At 40.8% G+C, this 19457-nt stretch overlaps 1 protein-coding gene across 1 annotated transcript in view; it reads right to left on the bottom strand.

The window, feature by feature from the left end:
• Positions 1–18439, bottom strand: part of SLC35D1 (solute carrier family 35 member D1) — a 42253-nt gene extending 23814 nt beyond the window's left edge. Inside the window, exons 1-8 of the mRNA XM_052637791.1 lie at positions 18237–18439; positions 17385–17418; positions 17201–17287; positions 16453–16520; positions 14860–14931; positions 14231–14299; positions 11973–12075; positions 7759–7851 (exon numbers count right to left, since the gene is read on the bottom strand). Coding sequence (XP_052493751.1) covers positions 7759–7851; positions 11973–12075; positions 14231–14299; positions 14860–14931; positions 16453–16520; positions 17201–17287; positions 17385–17418; positions 18237–18439 — 729 coding nt within the window. The remainder of the gene's footprint in view (positions 1–7758; positions 7852–11972; positions 12076–14230; positions 14300–14859; positions 14932–16452; positions 16521–17200; positions 17288–17384; positions 17419–18236) is intronic.
• Between the last annotated feature and the right edge of the window lie 1018 nt (positions 18440–19457).

The following is a 19457-nucleotide window of genomic DNA, read 5'->3' as shown; positions in this document are numbered from 1 at the left end:
AAAAGATTAATAACCCTGGACAGGCTAAGGCAACAGCCTAATAATTCTTCATTATTTAGTAGCAATGCTTAGTAAGAGATACCTCCCAGTAGATAATCTGTGCAAGAACTTTTCCTGTAAAACTCATCTGAGCCATGTAATTTAACCAGTGACAGAATGAAGACATTATACAGTGCCCCAGGGCCTACAGTGCTGGCCTTGTGAGAGCTACAGCAAAGGGTCTGTTCTCCCATCCCTACGTGAGAACACCTAACAGGGGGTGCTGCCAGCAAGCCAGGCTCCAGCTCCCAACGCTCTGAATCGCTGGCTTTGTGCTGCACACATTCCCTTTTGGAGGTAGCGACTAACAAGTTTAAACACAGTCTTTTCAATCTGACACTTCAGAAAGCCATCAGTTAGCTGGTGCTTGCTCCACCTTTATCAATGTTAACTACATCTCTTCCGTTAATAGTAAAAGCTGGCTTTACCACAGTTTTTGTTTTTTTCTAAGGAGTATGTTTTAAAGTTAGAAGATTTGTGTTTAGAAAAACTAAATGCTGAATATATTGGTTCCTTGGTTTCTGGTAAGACCAGGACTTCGAGAACTTAAACTTTTTGAAAAATTACACCACAAACACACACACACACACACACATACACACACACGGTTTCTCAGAACACTCTGCCAAGGACAAGTATGGAAAAGTGAAAGGATCTTGCCTTTCACTTTTATGGAAATTTAGTTATTTTCTTCACTGGCTTTCAATTTTTCCTTAAAAGCCGTGCCAGCTCCATCAACTGCTCTGTGTAACTCCTGCCTCCCTGGGGTGCTGACCTTTCAGAGCCCTCTTATTGAATTCTTGCTCCAACAGAGGGAAGTCTTCCCTTTTCTCCCTACTAAGGTTAACAGTGGGATTTTCAGAAAAATAATTTGGATCTGATTTTGCTTCAATTTGAATCCTGGCTCAGGAGTCTGAAACACTGAAACAGTAAAAACAAGTTAATTTTCCCCACTTCCCCCAGTCATTTTAAAGTTTAGAATTCATCACTGGATAGCCATTATTTACAGGAAAAAAACTATCCTTTTTTATGTTCCTTTTATAAAATGCAGTTTAAATAAATTCATACAGTTCTACAATCAGAAAAAAAATAAGTAATGAAGTCTTCATTGCATTTCTGTTCTACACTTTCCTATTTTCTCTCTCACAAGCAAACTGGTGATTACTTTATTAGTTTCATGTATTTTCTTCCATAGTCTCTTTACTTAAACAGTAAGTAAAATAGATGAATGTGTACATATATTTTTATTTTTTCCTTTGTATTTTATTCTAAAGCTAGTATACCAGATGCATTATTTTACACTGCGCTTCTTCATTTAATAATTTATCTTGGCAATCTTTTCATTCAATAGAGAGCTTCCAAACAAAATAGCTCTAGGTCAGGAAAGCCATAAGTCCAATAGATGAGAGCAGTTTATCAGCATAGGTTATTAGGAGTCAGGGAGCAACTGGGCTCATGCCAGCTGTCAGGAACAGCAGCTCAGTCTCCACACTGGCGTGCCTTCTACTCCTCAGACATGCTGTCTCAGCCCTGAAAAGGCCCTACCTACAGAACCCAGCAACTTAGCGGATCCAACCTACTCAGTTACCATGTGACAGAGCAGGCCGAGAGAGCAGACAGGACTTGCCCGGAGCCAGACAGTGCTCGTAAACAGACCTGGAGGTTGCTGGTCTTTTGCATTCTGGCCCCAAGTTCTCTCAGCTGTACCACTTATGTCACAAACTTTTAGGGATGTGTCGTTATCGACACAGTAAATTTCAAATTCCTGTGCCTAGCACTGGTTCCAACTTGGAAGGAAATGGGGTGTGGCGTGGCAGGAAGAGGGAGACACCAGCTGCAGAGTCAGGAAATCTGGGTCTAGTCCAGAGCCCTCGTTGGGGCCCAGTTCCCTCATCTGTGAGATAAGGGGCTGGAACCGCATGCTCTCTAAAGGCTCTCTGCTAAAGGCTCCGAAGTCCTTGACTTACACTTTCTAACCACACTGAAGATTCTGGTCCTTGGGGCTGTGCCTGTGCTCCGGTTTGTCAGTTCCACCCGGAATGCACCTTTTGTTTCTCTGCCTCTTCATCTTTCAAGGCCCACTCTGACTTCTGATATTTACCTCTTCAGAAAACATCCCCTGTCAACAAGCTCCTACCTCAGCCCTTAGAATACCTGGCCTAGACTACCCCTTCTAAAGAGCCACACCAACTGGTCTCTGAGTCAATACATTCAGTGTCTGCTCAAACGAAGCTTATAAAGATGCTTTCCCTAGTCATCTTATCCAAAATAGTACTTCCCTAATCACTCTCTTCTTTGTTTTATCTCTCTTTATAGCTCTTACTATATAATTTATGTTTAGTCTATCTTACACCATCGGAATGTAAGCTCCTTTGAAGCAAAGGCATGTGTTTTTAACTTAGAACAGCGTCTGACATATAAGAAGCACTCAATAGATATTTGCTGAATGAAATAATTATTTGTAAACAATTAACAACAAAGCCAAGCTGCAGAGACTCCACTTCTAATATTAATCTGAGCTATTTCTTCCATTCAATAGCTTGTTCTGTATGCATAGTCCCGAACAGTGGAAAAAGTCAGTCAGGGAGTCAGCAAATGGCTTTGGGCAATAGACGTGGTCAGGCAAACAGCAAGAGATCTCCTTACAGTCAGAAAGACTGGTTTTAGGGAATTCCCTGGTGGCCCAGTGGTTAGGACTCTGCGCTTCCCCTTCAGGGGACCCAGGTTTGATCCCTGGTCAGGAAACTAAAATCCCTGAAGTTTGGGATGGTCAAACAAACAAAATCCCATGGCATGGTCAAACAAACAAAAAAATAGGCAGGGTGGTTCTAGTACTAAACTCTGTCATCAGGTAACCTCAAGCATGTCTTTAACCTCTATAAACCAGATTAACAATCTACCACACAAGTACACAATGAAGATTAGGGGGAAATGATCAACATGGAAGCATCTTATCAGGTACAAAGCTCCATATCCTATAGGTGAAGTACTACTTGAACACCAGAAGTAGACTTGTTAATACGGAACAGTTCTATTTAAAGCTAAACTGTCACACCAGAAAGTGTCCACTCTTTTTCAAAATAACACATGCACATACATGAATGTTTGCCCACTTACAGATACACATATTTTGAAGGGGAAACCCAACCTAAAAGACACACACTGAACATGAACTGGACTTAAGAGAAAACACTTACTTGAAATCCTGCCACATATTCTACTCTGTAATGCGAACCCCTTTGCCAGAACTTCAGACAAGCAGTCCACTGACTACGAAACTGAACCTTTCAGTGGAAGGAATCAACTGCAACCTCTGGTAGGATACCACGAGCCTCTAGGACGTGTTAGGGCGTCTATGGCTTCCCCCCAGTGCTTCTGTGCTCGTCAATAAAACCAAACCATTCAACCACTTCTGTAAGCTGTACCTCTAATGAGGATACTCAAAGAATAGGTTAGCGTTACTTGTTGCAGTTGGTGGATCAGAAAACCAAGCCCTATCTTCTCTAATAAGCCAAGCTTGATATTTCGCCCACACCTGCTTCCTCCTACAATACTTACAGCACTGACTGACTGGCACACACTTTGGTGCTGGATCTTACACCACCTCTGTAGCAAGTCAAATGTCCTCCTTGAGTGGCAAAGACTGCACTGTATTTCTCACATATTCCCAAGAGAACTTAGCACAAGGCTCTCTCAGCACAGGGAATATGCTCAGAAATACTTAACTGAATGAATCCGAACCGAATTTAAAATTGTAGTAATAAGCATACAAAAATTTAGAAACAAAGGGATTTAGAAACAGAATCAAACTCAAAATTCTTGGAGTTCCTAAGTGCCGAATTTAATTCAAAACCTACCAAACAGTACTGATTATTCACATCATTTGTATTTTCATTCTGTTTGTAGGCAAAGTTCCATAAGACAGGCATTCCCTCTCCAGCAAGGAGGTGGAATTGATCCACTTACATTTTCCAACCCACAATGCCCCCAACAGCTCTCCACGGAACCTATAACACTGATGACTCTGCTGCTGACAGGTCTGCTCCCCAAGACAACTAAATGATCCTCAGAGGCAAGAATACCACCGAATTCATCTTTCTTTCATATCACCTGAGCCCAGAGACACATAACAGCACTTAATAACTACCCAAGAATGTTAGAGGGAGAGAGTGTTAAGAAAAAGAACATGAGATTTTAAGCCTGCCAGCCAGTAGGTCCATCTGTACTCCAATAAAGATTGCCGAGAGAAATATCAATATCCTCAGATATGCAGATGACACCACCCTTATGGCAGAAAGTGAAGAGGAACTAAAAAGCCTCTTGATGAAAGTGAAAGAGGAGAGTGAAAAAGTTGGCTTAAAGCTCAACATTCAGAAAACTAAGATCATGACATCTGGTCCCACCACTTCATGGGAAATAGATGGGGAAACAGTGGAACAGTGTCAGACTTTATTTTTGTGGGCTCCAAAATCACTGCAGATGGTGACTGCAGCCATGAAATTAAAAGACACTTACTCCTTGGAAGGAAAGTTATGAACTACCTAGATAGCATATTCAAAAGCAGAGACGTTACTTTGCCAACAAAGATCCGTCTAGTCAAGGCTATGGTTTTTCCAGTAGTCATGTATGGATGTGAGAGTTGGACTGTGAAGAAAGCTGAGCGCCGAAGAATTGATGCTTTTGAACTGTGGTGTTGGAGAAGACTCTTGAGAATCCCTTGGACTGCAAAGAGATCCAACCAGTCCATTCTAAAGGAGATCAGCCCTGGGTGTTCTTTAGAAGGAATGATGCTAAAGCTGAAACTCCAGTACTTTGGCCACCTCATGTAAAGAGTTGACTCATTGGAAAAGAATCTGATGCTGGGAGGGACTGGGGGCAGGAGGAGAAGGGGATGACAGAGGATGAGACGGCTAGATGGCGTCACCGATTCGATGGACATGAGTTTGAGTAAATTCTGGGAGTTGGTGATGGACAGGGAGGCCTGGCGTGCTGTGATTCACGGGGTCGCAAAAAGTCGGACACGACTGAGCGACTGAACTGAACTGAACTATTTTATAAGGATCATATTAATTGATAATAAGAATGAGGATGAACAAACACGTGAAACCCAAAAACACTGATGGGGCTGATCACAAAGCAATTGAGTTCAGTCTCCCTAATTAGTTTATCATCCCAACTTGAAAGCATTTAGATCAATTCTGTCATTCTTTAAAAACATTATTCTTCCAAAGAAACCTTTTGTGACCTTTGCTTGGCATTTTTATTAAGAAAAACAAAAAGATTCCTCAAATTCCACTCCTCTGCCTTAAAAAAGTCATGTCTGACTCTTTGCGACTCCATGGACTGTAGCCTAGTAGGCTCCTCAGTCCATGGGATTCTCCAGGCAAGAATACTGGAGTGGGTTGCCATTTCCTTCTCCAGAGGATCTTCCTGACCCAGGGATCAAACCCGGGTCTCCTGCATTGTAGGCAGACGCTTTACCGTCTGAGCCAACAGGGAAGCTTCAAAAAAGAAGAGTAAAATCTAAATCTCATCCCAATATAGGTGGCAAAGTCATTTTTTCCACTATAAGTAAACACTTATATTGAAGCATTTAAAATTGAAAGTATGTTAGTGAACTTCAAAACATGCACGGATTTTGCTACAACCTGGCAGGTAATTTCTAGTTAAATGATCATCACTCTGGAATGAAGAAATATCTCCTTCAGTCAATTTTTTCAAGTAGCTACAAGTTACTAGTCGAAGTTTCAAATTAATGAAAATTACATTTTTTGCCAAGTCTGTAGAATACCTAACCACATTAATTCTTCCAACTTTCTCATGTACAGATTGGCCTGAAGATTTGGAACACCTGTGTTGCCATGAGGTATGGGGTTATTTTACATTACATTCTTGCCCCAAAGCTAAAGGGTGGAGGGTACTTCTGCTCGGGTTAGCTAGAGGTAGGCAGAGCACTGAAGAGACCATGGTCCCTGCAATCAGGCTTGGGTTTAAGTCCTGACACTACTACCCTGCTGACAGTATGATGCTGGGCAAGTTATTCAGTCTCTCTGAACCTCTATTTCCACATTAATAAAATAGGGTTCATTCAGTGACTTCCCCGGTGGTCCAGTGGCTAAGACTCTGAGCTCCCAATGTAAGGGACCTGGGCTTGATTTCTGGTCAGGGAACTAGATCCCACATGCAGCAACTAAAGATCCTGCATGCTACAACTAATACTGAATAGCCCACGTGCCTCAACTAAGACCTAATGCAGCCAAATAAATAAAATAAATTTTAATTTTTTTAAAAAAATATAGGGTTAATTCAAACTTCCTATAGCTGTTATGGGGTCCATAAAGTAAAAGTCGCTCAATCTTGTCCAACTCTTTGTGACCCCATGGACTATACAGTGCCTGGAATTCTCCAGGCTAGAATACTGGAGTGGGTTAACTTTTCCCTTCTCCAGGGGATCTTCCCAAACCAGGGATCAAATCCAGGTCTCCTGCATTGCAGGCAGATTCTTTACCAGCCAGCCGAGCCACAGTGGAAGCCCAAGAATACTGGAGTGGGTAGCCTATCCCTTCTCCAGGGGATCTTCACGACCTAGGAATCGAACCAGGGTCTCCTGCATTGCAGGTGGATTTTTTACCAACTGAGTGATCAGGGAATCCTTGGGGACTATATTACATTATATATACATAAAGTGAGTAGCACATAACAGGAACTCAGTAAATGTTAGTTTCTCTTCCCACTTTTTTCAGAGCCACAAAAAAACTTATTCAACACTCTATTCATTAAAATATTTACATATGTTCTATGCCAGTTTTACGAGAAAGAGCGAGCTCTTGATTTAAAAAAAAAAAAAAAAAAGCTTTATTATCAGTCACTCTTCTCCTACCGCTGATTTTTTTTTAACAGCCTAAGTATTTCCAAAAACCTTTGCTTTACTTTGGTTCTGACTGATTTGTGGAATTTGTCACTGTCATTAGAATAAATAACACATTTATTCTGAAGAAACTGCTAGCCAGGGGAATCATTAGAAGGAATTTTGGTACAGAAATCTTTGGCAGAATTCTAGATTTCCATTAAGTTCTCAAAATTTTGTGAATTCTAACAAAATGTTACCAATTTTTATCCTATGAATATTCATTTGTTTCAGAGAAAAATTCTTGTCTGGATTTAGTTTGTTATGTTATTCTGGATTTAGCTAGACATTTGCAGAAAATGAGTTAACTACTACATTAGTTGCTATTTATGTGGTTAAGTCACCACTGGGCTAAATATCTCCTGAGGGGAAAAAAAACAGTCTGGGATTTAAGCCAGCATAACAACTGTCACCAAAACTGAGAGCTTCTGGAGATGCCAAGCATTTTGTTTAGGTTTGATGAATTCTACTACTTCTGGATTTTTTGTTTTTCAAGGATAATCTGCTACTATTCCTACTCTGTAGTTCAGCAGAAATGTAAAAGTTCCCTTCCTCTAACGTTCTGGCACGTAAAAGAAGGACGATAGACGGCATGCACTATTTTTATGTTGACAGCCAGAGCTATTTTAAGCTATTTTAGTACTATCCAAAAAGGTTAGCATGACATTAGCAAGCTAAAAAGTAAATTCTTGGTTTTTGGTCACTTAGTAAAAACATTACTTTTTAACAACCAAACTATCTTTTGATCATACAAGTAAAAATAAAATTCCAAAACATAAGGCATGATTGATGCCATAATTAGAAAGTCTTACCTTTTGGGCATCTCCCGTAAAATATGCAATGGCCAGGGTAGGCAGAATCATGAACAGTGCATTGTAATAGAGCAGACCATATTTTCCCAGCTCCTAGGAGAGTGAAAAATTAGGTGGTTCATTTGGTTTCAGCAGATAGATGGAGACAACCCTGAACAGAGCACCACTCCCATTATACACACACACCACTCTCCCCACAATATACATAGCACATTAAGTCAGAAGTTTTGCAAACACTAAGAAATAACCTAAGCTTTCCAAAAAAAAAAGCAAACTTACAAGATTTTTAGTTTATTTGACATAACTTCCTTGAGTACTTAAAATCAGAGAAATAAAAATGGTATCAAGTGGCTGTCTCAAAAGAGCAAGGAGAAAAGAAGTTATTTTGAACAAAAAACATACATCTCTATACAGACATGTCCTTGGAGCCCTTCCGTTTCCAAAACTGAATCAAAAGTCCCTAGATTAGTCCTAGGCTGTTCCAGAAACATAACAGTGAGATTTAAGAGAGAAGGAAGGCCAGATCCACACACACAGACTCACACAGAACAACACAGACAGACATAATTTCCCAGTATTTCTGAAGTTATTTCTGAAAATGTACATGGGAAGCTCAATGAAGATTAAGATTACTCAAAAAAAAAAAAAAAAAAAAGGGAAAGAAAAAGATTACCATTACCCTACAATTCCCAAAACATGGTATGCCTAGTTGTGCCCTCAGCTACTTGGGAGCAAAAAAAGGACCGCACACATCTTCAAACACAGGGAGCCTATGAGAACTCTGGGTCTACCTGTGATTCACACAGTTCTGGGACATTCAGCAGGAAGCTGTCACCTGAAAAAGCGGTCCTAGAGTTTAGGGGATAAAGGAGCAGTGAGGATAGGGCCCTAAGATCTGCCTGACTTCTGTGACTGAGAGCGCACCAACCGACACGAAAAGCCAAACTACCTTCTCAAAAGCGGGTTGTTTCTTCAGTGATTTTTAAACCTTTTTTACTTTATATTGGCATATAGTTGATTCACAATGTTGTGTTCATTTTAGGTGCACAGAAAAGTCATTCAGTTATACACATACATGTTCGGTTCAGTTCAGTCGCCCAGTTGTGTCCGACTCTTTGCGACCCCATGAATCTCAGCACGCCAGGCCTCCCTGACCATCACCATCTCCCGGAGTTCACTCAGACTCACGGCCATTGAGTCAGTGATGCCATCCAGCCATCTCATCCTCTGTCGTCCCCTTCTCCTCCTGCCCCAAATCCCTCCCAGCATCAGAGTCTTTTCCAGTGAGTCAACTCTTCCCATGAGGTGGCCAAAGTACTGGAGTTTCAGCTTTAGCATCATTCCTTCCAAAGAAATCCCAGGGCTGATCTTCAGAATGGACTGGTTGGATCTCCCTGCAGTCCAAGAGACTCTCAAGAGTCTTCTGCAACACCACAGTTCAAAAGCATCAATTCTTTGGCGCTCAGCCTTCTTCACAGTCCAACTCTCACATCCATACATGACCACAGGAAAAACCATAGCCTTGACTAGATGGACCTTAGTTGGCAAAGTAATGTCTCTGCTTTTGAATATACTATCATGTTATATCTATTCTTTTTCAAATTCTTTTCCCACTTAGGTTATTACAGAATATTGAGCAGAGTTCCCTGTGCTTTATCAAAAGCAGCTTTGGAAAACTGTAAACAAAGATGCAACAATAGAAAACCAGTTGATTAGACCATGATACACCCAATACAGTGAAATATTATGCAGCCACTAAAAGTGTTTAGTAACACTGACTGGTGAGGAAGGTGCTCATGAAACAGTACTAAATGAAAAATACAAATTAGAAAACATTATGTATCATCACTCTTAAGTTTTTCTCATAGTTAGGTGTGTATATGCATATATAAAAACACATACATTCCTATAAAAGGGTATCTACTAACACAGTGCTTCTCACTCAATGGTGGAATTAAGAGAGATTTATATTTTCTTCCTCTTGTTTACCTATGTTTTCTACCACTTCTATTATAAATACATGTTATTTGTATGAATTCTTTAAAGTTGAAAATGTTTTAAATTCAGTAGCTGCATTCAGGTCTGAAATACAGTGCTAAGTCCTATAGGCCATGGGATTCATGCTCAAAGGACCATGATTACAAGTAGTTCTGAAATTATAGGTAATAAAACTCCAGATTTATTAAAAGCATCTCAGACAGCAAGACAGCAAGAAAAAAGCCACAGCAGGACAAAGTAACCTGTAACATAAGGTGCCCCCTCAGCAAGCGATGTGTCATCCAGGAAGTAGAGAATGCCTACACACATACCCCACCCAGACAACTGACGAAGGCCAAACTGTTGTTTTTCCTTTTTACTTGCTGTTTTGAATATCTTTTCTCCTGTCCTCTTAAACAGAGGACATTGACTAAAATCTAATTTAGGGCATCATCATAAACATGATTATACTGTGTTTTTACATGATGTTGCCATGTTTGAGCAGTCCACTTGACTGTCAAGTTTTCCTGTTTCTCCTGTTATCAGCCAAATTTTTATACTGCTGGCAAGCCTCTTTCTCTAGTTAGGATTGTTGCTCCTAATCCATGAACTATGAAAAGCAGATTAATATGCTTAGAAGTTCTAATACAAGTAAGTCATAAGTCATTTCTGAATGAAGAACTAAAGGACACCCTTGGAAATAAATACAGAAACCAGAAACCATCTTCACTTTTTTCTACATTCTAGGATGTAGTCCAGTAGTCATGTATGGATGTGAGAGTTGGACGGAAGGATTAAGCGCCGAAGGATTGATGCTTTTGAACTGTGGTGTTGGAGAAGACTCTTGAGAGTCCCTTGGACTGCAAGGAGATCCAACCAGTCCATCCTAAAGGAAATCAGTCCTGAATATTCATTGGAAGGACTGATGCTGAAGCTGAAACTCCAATACTTTGGCCACTGGATGCAAAGAACTGACTCATTTGAAAAGACCCTGATGCTGGGAAAGATTGAAGGTGCGAGGAGAAGGCGACGACAGAGGATGAGATGGTTGGATGGCATCACCGACTCAATGCACATGAGTTTGAGTAAATTCTGGGAGTTGGCGATGGACAGGGAGGCCTGGTGTGCCGCAGTCTATGGGGTCACAAAGAGTCAGGACACGACTGAGCAACTGAACTGAACTGAGGATGTACTCTAGATTGTGCTAACACAGTAGTCACTGGCCAAATGCAGCGATTTCAATGTAATTATAATTACATTAAACTATGACTGCAGTTCCTCAATTAGGCCATCACCTATCAAGTGCTCAACAGCTATGTGTGGCCAGGTGCTACCATTAATGGATAGGAAGAAATAACAGATTTCCATCATTACAGAATTGTACTGGACAGTACTGTTTTAGACAGCTAAGCCTGGTGGACTAATAAAATGTTATTATTCCTATTTCCAAAGCAGCAAAAACACAGAGCAAAACTAAATCTCAAACTGCTCCCTTTTCTCTAGCTACAGTACAAAGATAAAAATTTTTAATAGCAGCTCCCATTAAAATGCAATCATCACATAGCCATTAAGGCAAATAAACGGAGAAAAAGACATAAAAGGTATATTCACAGAAAAGGTGTTGGAAATAGATCTGCACTGTCCCTAGATCTTCTAGGTTAATTTAGAAATGATTTAAAGTATATGGGAGGATGTGCATAGGTTACACATAAATACTCTTCCATTTTATATAAGGTACTTGAACATCCAAGGATTTTTGTAATCTCAGGGGTTCCTGGAACCAGCCCCCCAAAGATACTGAGGGACAACTGTCTGTAGGACAAATATGCAAAGTCCATTCTTGTTCTGTAGCTGCTTCTAAATCACTTTTGAAATCTGCTCAAGGGCTTCCAGATACTTCTTTCTTGTCCAGGTCCCTCACCAAGTCCTCCAGGACATAGCCATGAAGATTCATGACACTTTTCTCTAATGAACACTTCTTATGTCACTATTCCACTCAAAGTCAATATTCACCTAGTCCCTTCCAAAAAACCCAACAGTAAAATCTAACTGCTAATTAGAAAATAGTTTCTTACATGAGCACCAAGGTCCAGGCATTCTTACCCTCAGAGATTCCCTAGTCTTTCTCATCTTTCCCAAGTATCTTCCTTTATTCTCCACTTTTCCCCTGAAGGACTGACATGACCATTCCCAGTATCAGCAAACATCTCTTAAAGAAGCATTACATTGCTACCTACTTTTGAATCTAATTTTTGTTTTACGTAGGCACCATTTGCTGCTGTCAGGACATCATTGATCAGAATAAAAACATATCCTTCCAGATCAAATGCCAAGTCAGAGCTGCAAAATATAAACAACACTTTAATAACAACTAACATTTAAAGAACATGCATTAAATTTTAAATAGGTCTGAACTACAATATTTCCAAGAACATATGCTTATCTATGTAAGTGAATATTACACATTTTATCAGCTACTAGTATCTCCTGGTTCCAGGTTACAGTTTGCAATTTCATAATCAGTAAGGGAGTCTGCAGAACTGAGAAGCACTAATGCTTAAACACAGTCATTAGCAATAATCAACCTTGTCAGTTAATAGACACTATTCTGAATTCAAAGTCAGGCAAGACAGAACCAACCAAATTCACCATTACAGTACATCTGAAGCAAGTAGAAGGCATCACAGCTCAGTTTCACAGATAAGGAAACCAAAAGGAGAATGAAATTGTTAACATGTCATTTTTCAAAGGTTCACACAAAAGATAGGTTTATCTTGCATAGATGGCTGGGCCACTCGGTGGAATTTCTGAAGTGTGGATTGTGGTTAGTTCTGAGATCACGGTACGCTAGTGTCTACGCACACAGTGTAGTCGCAAATACTTAAAATAATTGCCCAGTGAGCACATTACATATAACTAGTGAGATTGGGAAACTGAAGTTTCTTAGTATTTTGCAGAGCACCAGGCAGAAGAACTTAGTAAACTGAAGAGAATAAATGAAACTCTAAGAAGAGTATGCCATCTGCATACTTAGCACCCTAGCTACAACAGGGGCCTCACATTCTGTGATTCTGCAAAGGTGCTATCTCTTTGGAGTTCAGCTTCTCCATGGGACAGACTTCTGAGGAGCTCTAAGCCACTGCAATGTTGGGCAGAACTACCTAATGACCCCTCCCTCTTCCAAGCAGCCTGAGAACCCTGTAACTCTTCCTCCAAATTTCTTTCCCAAGTAAAAGTTTCTAATTGGATAAGGCTGGCCCAGATAGCATCAGCCTCAGAAACTTTTTGCAGGCTAGAGTTAGCTTGGAGAAAATTCTGTGTTCGGTTCGATTTTGGATCCCACCAGCTTCAGTGGGATCCAAGATTAGCAGGGCACCTTTAAAAAGAATGGTAGGTGATTCACACTGAATTTTTCTCCAAGAAGGCAAGATTACCTAGAGGGAAAAGCAGTCAGCTATATAACAAAATTCTAGTAACTAATTACCCTATTTTTTTTTTAGAATGAAATTTTACTTGGAGAGTTAGGGTAGAACAGAATTGACTTATATCCCTCCCCCCACACCTGTATTACAGGGATATGATAAAGGTCAATGAGCCAATTCAAGAAGCACACTGGAACTCCCAGATGGAAAATATATGTCAGGTAGAATCTACAGCATCAGCAAGCCCATACATGCATGCTCTGGGCTGAGTAAAATATTGTAGAAGACTTCTACTCATCATTTCCATTTTCTGAGTCTTTGCATATGTGCTGCCAAAGCGAGCACTAATTTTCCGAGTCTCTGGATATACATTTTCTTCATTTTAAAATTAAAAGTTAAGAACAATGGGAAAAAAAAAACTTCATGATTAATAATTTAATAGAATATCCAAGTTTTGGTATTTGTGACGCCTTAGGTGAAGCCAAATAAAGCAATTCTATTATTTATTATCCCATAAGGCAAATAATTCATGATCACTTGTCTTCTCTGTGACACCATTTTCTTTAGCAGCATGCGAAGGAATAGAATGCTACACGGTTTATAAAAGCACACAGGCTTTGCAGTCAGGCATAGACTCAAACTCTAGGTCTGTCATTTAATAGCTATGTGACCTCGAGCAAGCTATGGAACTTAGATTTTCATTTCCTTAACATAAATAGGAAAATAATACCCATACCATTCGGTGTAGTTGTAAAAAACACATAAATAGTATGTGTAAAATACCAACATATTGAATGGCATATGGTCTGTGCTCAATAAATAGAAGACAGCATAATAAACTCTAAATTACATGAATTTAACTTTTAAGAATCCCAAGAATCTGATTTTGCTAGCCTTAATCTTCACACAACCAAAAAGATTTAATTTTCTGAAGTCTCTGAATACTTTTTAAAGACATGTCTCTTATTTAGTCTATAAAAAATTCTCTTCATTGGTAACTAATCATTTATTATCAGTAATTATTGACAAATTCTAATGCACTCTCATAGGTTTTATACAAGCCCACATCTTACCTTGCAGCTACAAAGGCTCCAATAATCATTGCAAATACAGTCATCTTAATACCCCAAGAAAAAGTCTTCCTATAAAATAATTTAAAAATATACATGTGGCTTTAGTTATTTACAAAGACTCATTTTACAACAAAAAATATGTTTTCTTCCAAAAAAAAACTATAAACAAATGATTCCAAGGAATTAGATATTTAAAAGAACTCTTCTAATGAAGCAAAAGCTTATTTTCTTATATAAATAAGTATGCTTATTTCCTATTCTTATGTTATTATTATTGAGTTTACATTTTTGAAAATCAGATTTCTTTAAGCAGAAAATAGTCACACACATTTGTAGTAAAGTAGCATAGTCATGAACATGATTTAAAACCTATATTGATCTTCTGACTCAGCTTCACCCAGTGGCTTCAGTAGGTATAGGAATTCTTGAAAGCATATCTCATGTTCAGACAGGCTCCCATAAGGAAGTCATAAACTATCAATTCCTATAGCAAAGGAAGAAAGCTGCTTAAACTTCTCAAAAGATAAAGTAAAACAACACAAATGATTGGAATATCTTACATACGCTGGAGACCTTTTCAGGGAGCTAAAAACTTGTTAAAGACTAAATATATTAGAAATTTAGCTCACTTGAGTAAAACTCCTTCAGCAAACATTGTAAACAGGATGGAGAACCTTCTCAGAACTGTAAACATTGGTAAGCTGAAAAAAAAAACAAAAAAAATACTTAGGTAGAGTAAAATTTGGTTCTCCAAAATTAGTATTTTAAAATAATGCTAACCTTTTCCATTATAAAAATTCCATGCTGATTAACCTGTCACTAAATTAAATCCTTACTTCTCTATAGAAAGTGTTTAAAAGTCTGAAAGGGTTGCTTTTATAAAAGTACTAGAAGCGAAAAAACTGAACTAATTATAAAATGGTAGAAAATATACATCTATTATCAAAGACTAGTAACAGCCACTTTTTAATTTTACCCTGCTTATTATGTTAGACATACTCATGTTGGTCTTTAAAAGATCTTTCTTTTCTAGACTGATCTCCCTTCCAAGCCCTAACCTTCAAACAACACTGGTAATCATTTTACCCTATAAAACATTCCTTGACTGTCCTTTTGTGGCAGTAATTCTTTCTTCCTCTAAATTCCCAGAGTATTTTGCTTGCACTAATCGAACATACAGCCTCTTGCAATATAATTATTTCTGACTCTATCATCTCACTCCAAAGTGCCTTATACTTGGCTGGCAATCAAAGATGGGCATGAATAGATGGATGGATGAATGACAATGGAGGAAAAAGAGCAAACTCTATACACAAGTAGCACTCTGCAGCAGGTCTGTATTTCTTTCCAAATGGGTAATGAGATGTATGGATAAAAGGATGCCCCACCCATGATAAACATGACTTCCATGGAACCCTCCCCAGAAATATCATCGTGGTCATTCTGTCAAGTTTCTTGGGTCTGAGGAAATGAAAACACCTTGGTCTCTGACCCTCAGAGATCTCTCCATTCTGTTTTACAATCACCCATTACACCAGAGGTTTAACTCACGTGGCAGTGGTGAAGCCCTGGGTTTCTGTTAAATGGTTTCCCTATGTGTATATTTTTAACATCACATGTTCCTAATACATATACTCCTTAAGTGGAGAAGATAAGAATTGGGAAGTTACAGGGTAATAAGAGAATATTGTCATGGAGTAGACAGCTATTGCTTCTTTCTAAAAGTGAAAACGCTGCCTCTACAGTCATATGACCACAGGAAAAGTGTTAATGATATTTTTATCAGGGTTCTATCAGATGTTATTTTAACTACCTCATGTTAATGAAAAACTATATCTAATCTTACTTGTGAAATTTGCCTAAAATATAATATTTAAAAATTGTACTAAAGAATTGAAATCTCAGAAGCCTAACATACATCCTTCGCTATTATATGTCTAGAAAAATAATGAAAATCTCCCATCACAGTATTTTATAACATTTTAAAGCTTCTATCATCAAAGTGAAAGGGAAAAAACCCAAAACAAACAAAAAACTCCTCTTCCTCTTCAAACTTAAAGATATTAAACTAAAACCTTCGGTGTAATACTTATTTAGTAACAGAAGCTTTCTGGTCCTTTCTTTTTCCAGAATCAGTAACCATGTGTTAAACATTTGACATTTAAGTACAACTTTAAGAATACATTATATTAACCTCACTAGTAAAATAAAGTTATCCATACTTCAGTTTCTTTGTGCTGAACAGTCCCGTGATTTGGTTCCCAAAATATAGTAGAGGTAGTGGAAACGTCTAGAAAATTTAAAAAGGGATAACAAAACTCAATAATAAAGACAGCTAAAACAAGGTCCTTTTCAAACAGAAACAGTTTTGTTTATATGATCAAATTCTTTCCACATAAAACATAAGATTAGTTCTCACACACAATTTTGGCTCCTATGAAGCACCCAAATATTACTCCTGGATAAAGAGCTCTGTGCAAAATGAGAGAGGAGAGAATGGAGGGGAAAAAAAGAAACAGAAATATGAATATGATCAAATCATATGGGACAACATCTTTGCTTTAAAGAGTGATAATGTAGAGCCAACAGGTCTAATGTTAGCAGAAAAAGGAAAGGTATTCCATCTTCAGGTGGAGTCAAGCAAAGACAGACCAAAGAATAATGACTGAAGAATACACCAGCTAGATTACATAGACGAATGCAGAAAATGCAAAATGGTTGTAATCCCAACAAGTGCTTATTAATTAAAACAGAATACAAGATCTAGGGGCTTCTTTTTTTTCTTAACTTTAAAGAGACTGTGGGACTTAAAAACACTTATTACTACATTCATTCTTTACCTTCCTATACCCACTTTGGACTGGGCAATTTCAAGGCTGCAGTTTTTAAATATGTAAGGCACCCATGGAAAACATACATAGTGACTTCATTTCGAAAATAAAAGTATTGCTTTTTTTTTTTTTTTTTTACCTTTCGAGGTACATTTCTGTCAAAGTCAGGAAACTTGACTACTCTGAGTGCCTTTCCCACCCAAAGTACTGCCACTGTGGCCACCATCTGTAAGCAGAGAACACAGATTCACTGTTCCACACATAAAGACACACTCAGAAGTTCCAACGACACAAACCACGTAATGCTGAAGATTCCAACTAACCTGGCCAAGTCCAACACACAGTGAAGAGGGAAATCTACAAAAAATGGTAGAGAAAAAAAAAAAAAAGAAAAACCCACAGCGTCAGAAAAACCCGAACTCAACCTTACAAATGCAACCTCACAATGCATTTTGATACAAAACACACCAATGTCCGCCCCTTATCCAAATGACAATCAGCGAGGAAAATCACTGATGGTTGTCAGGCAACACCGCTGATTTTGTAGCTTCGGGCTGCCACTTGTCTCATCTTGTCCGTTTCTACAATTTCAGTCAGTTTTCTGAAACAGATTTTTCTTGGAAGTTAAGACATACATCTTTTAAACGGTTTCGCACCTTTCTACAAAGGTGCTTCTGCCAAGGGGTCCCAGTGGCAGCATCACAATTTTAAATGGGCTTGAGGATGCGTAGGTCCCCAGAGGCTGTCAGCGAATTCGGGGAACCCTGAAGCCCCGGACCCTGGCCCAGGCTGTGGAGAAGGGCGGGCATCCCTCTCCGGCTCCCAGTCAGGCATGCACAGGAGTCGAAGAGTCACGAAGCAACTTCGCTTCGTCGCTCGGAAGAGCGGCATTTGCAGGGCGCTGCACTGCGGGCAGGGCAGGAGCTTTCCAAACGCACGCCCGGCGGTCCCGAGCTCCGCGCTCGGAGCGGGACCCCCACTCCGGGCCGCCGTGCAAGCCGGCTCCGCCGCCCGAGCCGCGTGTCAGCCGCCTGCCCGCCCTCGCCGGCTCCCGCCCAACTTTGTTCAGCTCCAACTTTGGAGCCAAAGTCCAGGGTGCCGGCGCCCAGCCGCTGCCGCCGCCCGCTCCTTTCCTTTCCTCTCCGCGGCCTGGGCCGCCGCCGCCTCGGCCCTACCTGTAGTTGGTGAGCACGCTCTTGTTGACCACCACGATCAGGAAAGAGCTCACGCCGTAAAAGCCGGCGGCCAGCAGCTTCAGGAATACGGTCAGCGTTTCGGCCGACGCCATCCCCAGCTCCTCCTCATGTCTGTGTGTGGAGGATTTCGCGGGGGCTTCTCCTTTAACCCTGGCATGCTGACGTCTATGAACTTCCGCCATGGCTGCGGCGGCGGGGCCTGCGAGGGAAGCGGCGGGCAGCGGGCCCGAGCGGCGCGGGGCTCTGCGGCGGCAGCTCGCGGGGAGCTCGCGGGGCCGGGGCCGGTGCTCTGAACCGGCTGCGCTCGCCGCCTCGGCTCCCCGCGCGGCCGCCGCCTGTCTCCGCCCAGGGGCAGGGACGCTGGGGTTCACACGCCCGGGGACTTTGATCGGGCATTGTGCAACGCGGGGTCAGAGGGTAGGGACCGCGCCTGGCTCGGCCTGGACAAGGGCTGGAGAGGGCTCCGGGAAGGGGCACCGGCGACCCTGAGTCCCGGACGGAGAGGGAGAGGAACCTTAGGGGAACCACTCGGGGACACCGGGGCTCCCGGCAGCACAGCACAGTCGCGGAAAGAAGCTGCCGAACGGCGCCTGCGCGCGAGCCTGCTCCGGGTCTCCGCGGCCGCGTACCTAAGATGCGGAGGCTGGCTGCTGAACGACTGGAAGCCGTATTTTCTAGATAACTCCGGCAAGGGAAATAAATAAATAAATAAAGACCCGCCTGCAATAGGTAACAGGTGGTTGGCTCAGTAGTTAACAAGGTGCGTGTGTGTAGGCTCATTTGAATGCTCTTTTGGTCTCTCTTGCAGAAGGTCCACGCCCTTAAAAAGTATCAGATATGGACCAAGTGTAAACATTCAACAGCTATTTGAGGCATTCTGCGTTGCCTCGGATTTCTTACGGTTTCTGAACCCAGAAAATACCATACAATACAGTTTTATTTGCAGATCAAGGGAGACTGTTCAAAGAAAAGCATTGCGGTATCCAAAAAGTAGAAAGATAATCAATTGGCTTGCGGATTGGTGCAAGAGCAGGGTGTTAAGAGCTGAGTTCCTATTCTAGGTTTCCTAGAAATGCCGCCTCACTAGCTATGTACTCGGGTCAGTGAGTTGACCTCCCTGAGCCTGCATCGCCTCATCTCTGGATATAAAGCTGCTGCTGCTGCTGCTGCTGCTGCTGCTGCTGCTGCTAAGTCGCCTCA

This window comes from Budorcas taxicolor, chromosome 3, assembly GCF_023091745.1.
Source record: "Budorcas taxicolor isolate Tak-1 chromosome 3, Takin1.1, whole genome shotgun sequence".
Classification (NCBI taxonomy): domain Eukaryota; kingdom Metazoa; phylum Chordata; class Mammalia; order Artiodactyla; family Bovidae; genus Budorcas; species Budorcas taxicolor.
Note: the sequence above shows the minus strand (reverse complement) of the source record. Positions and strands in the feature narration are given on the sequence as shown.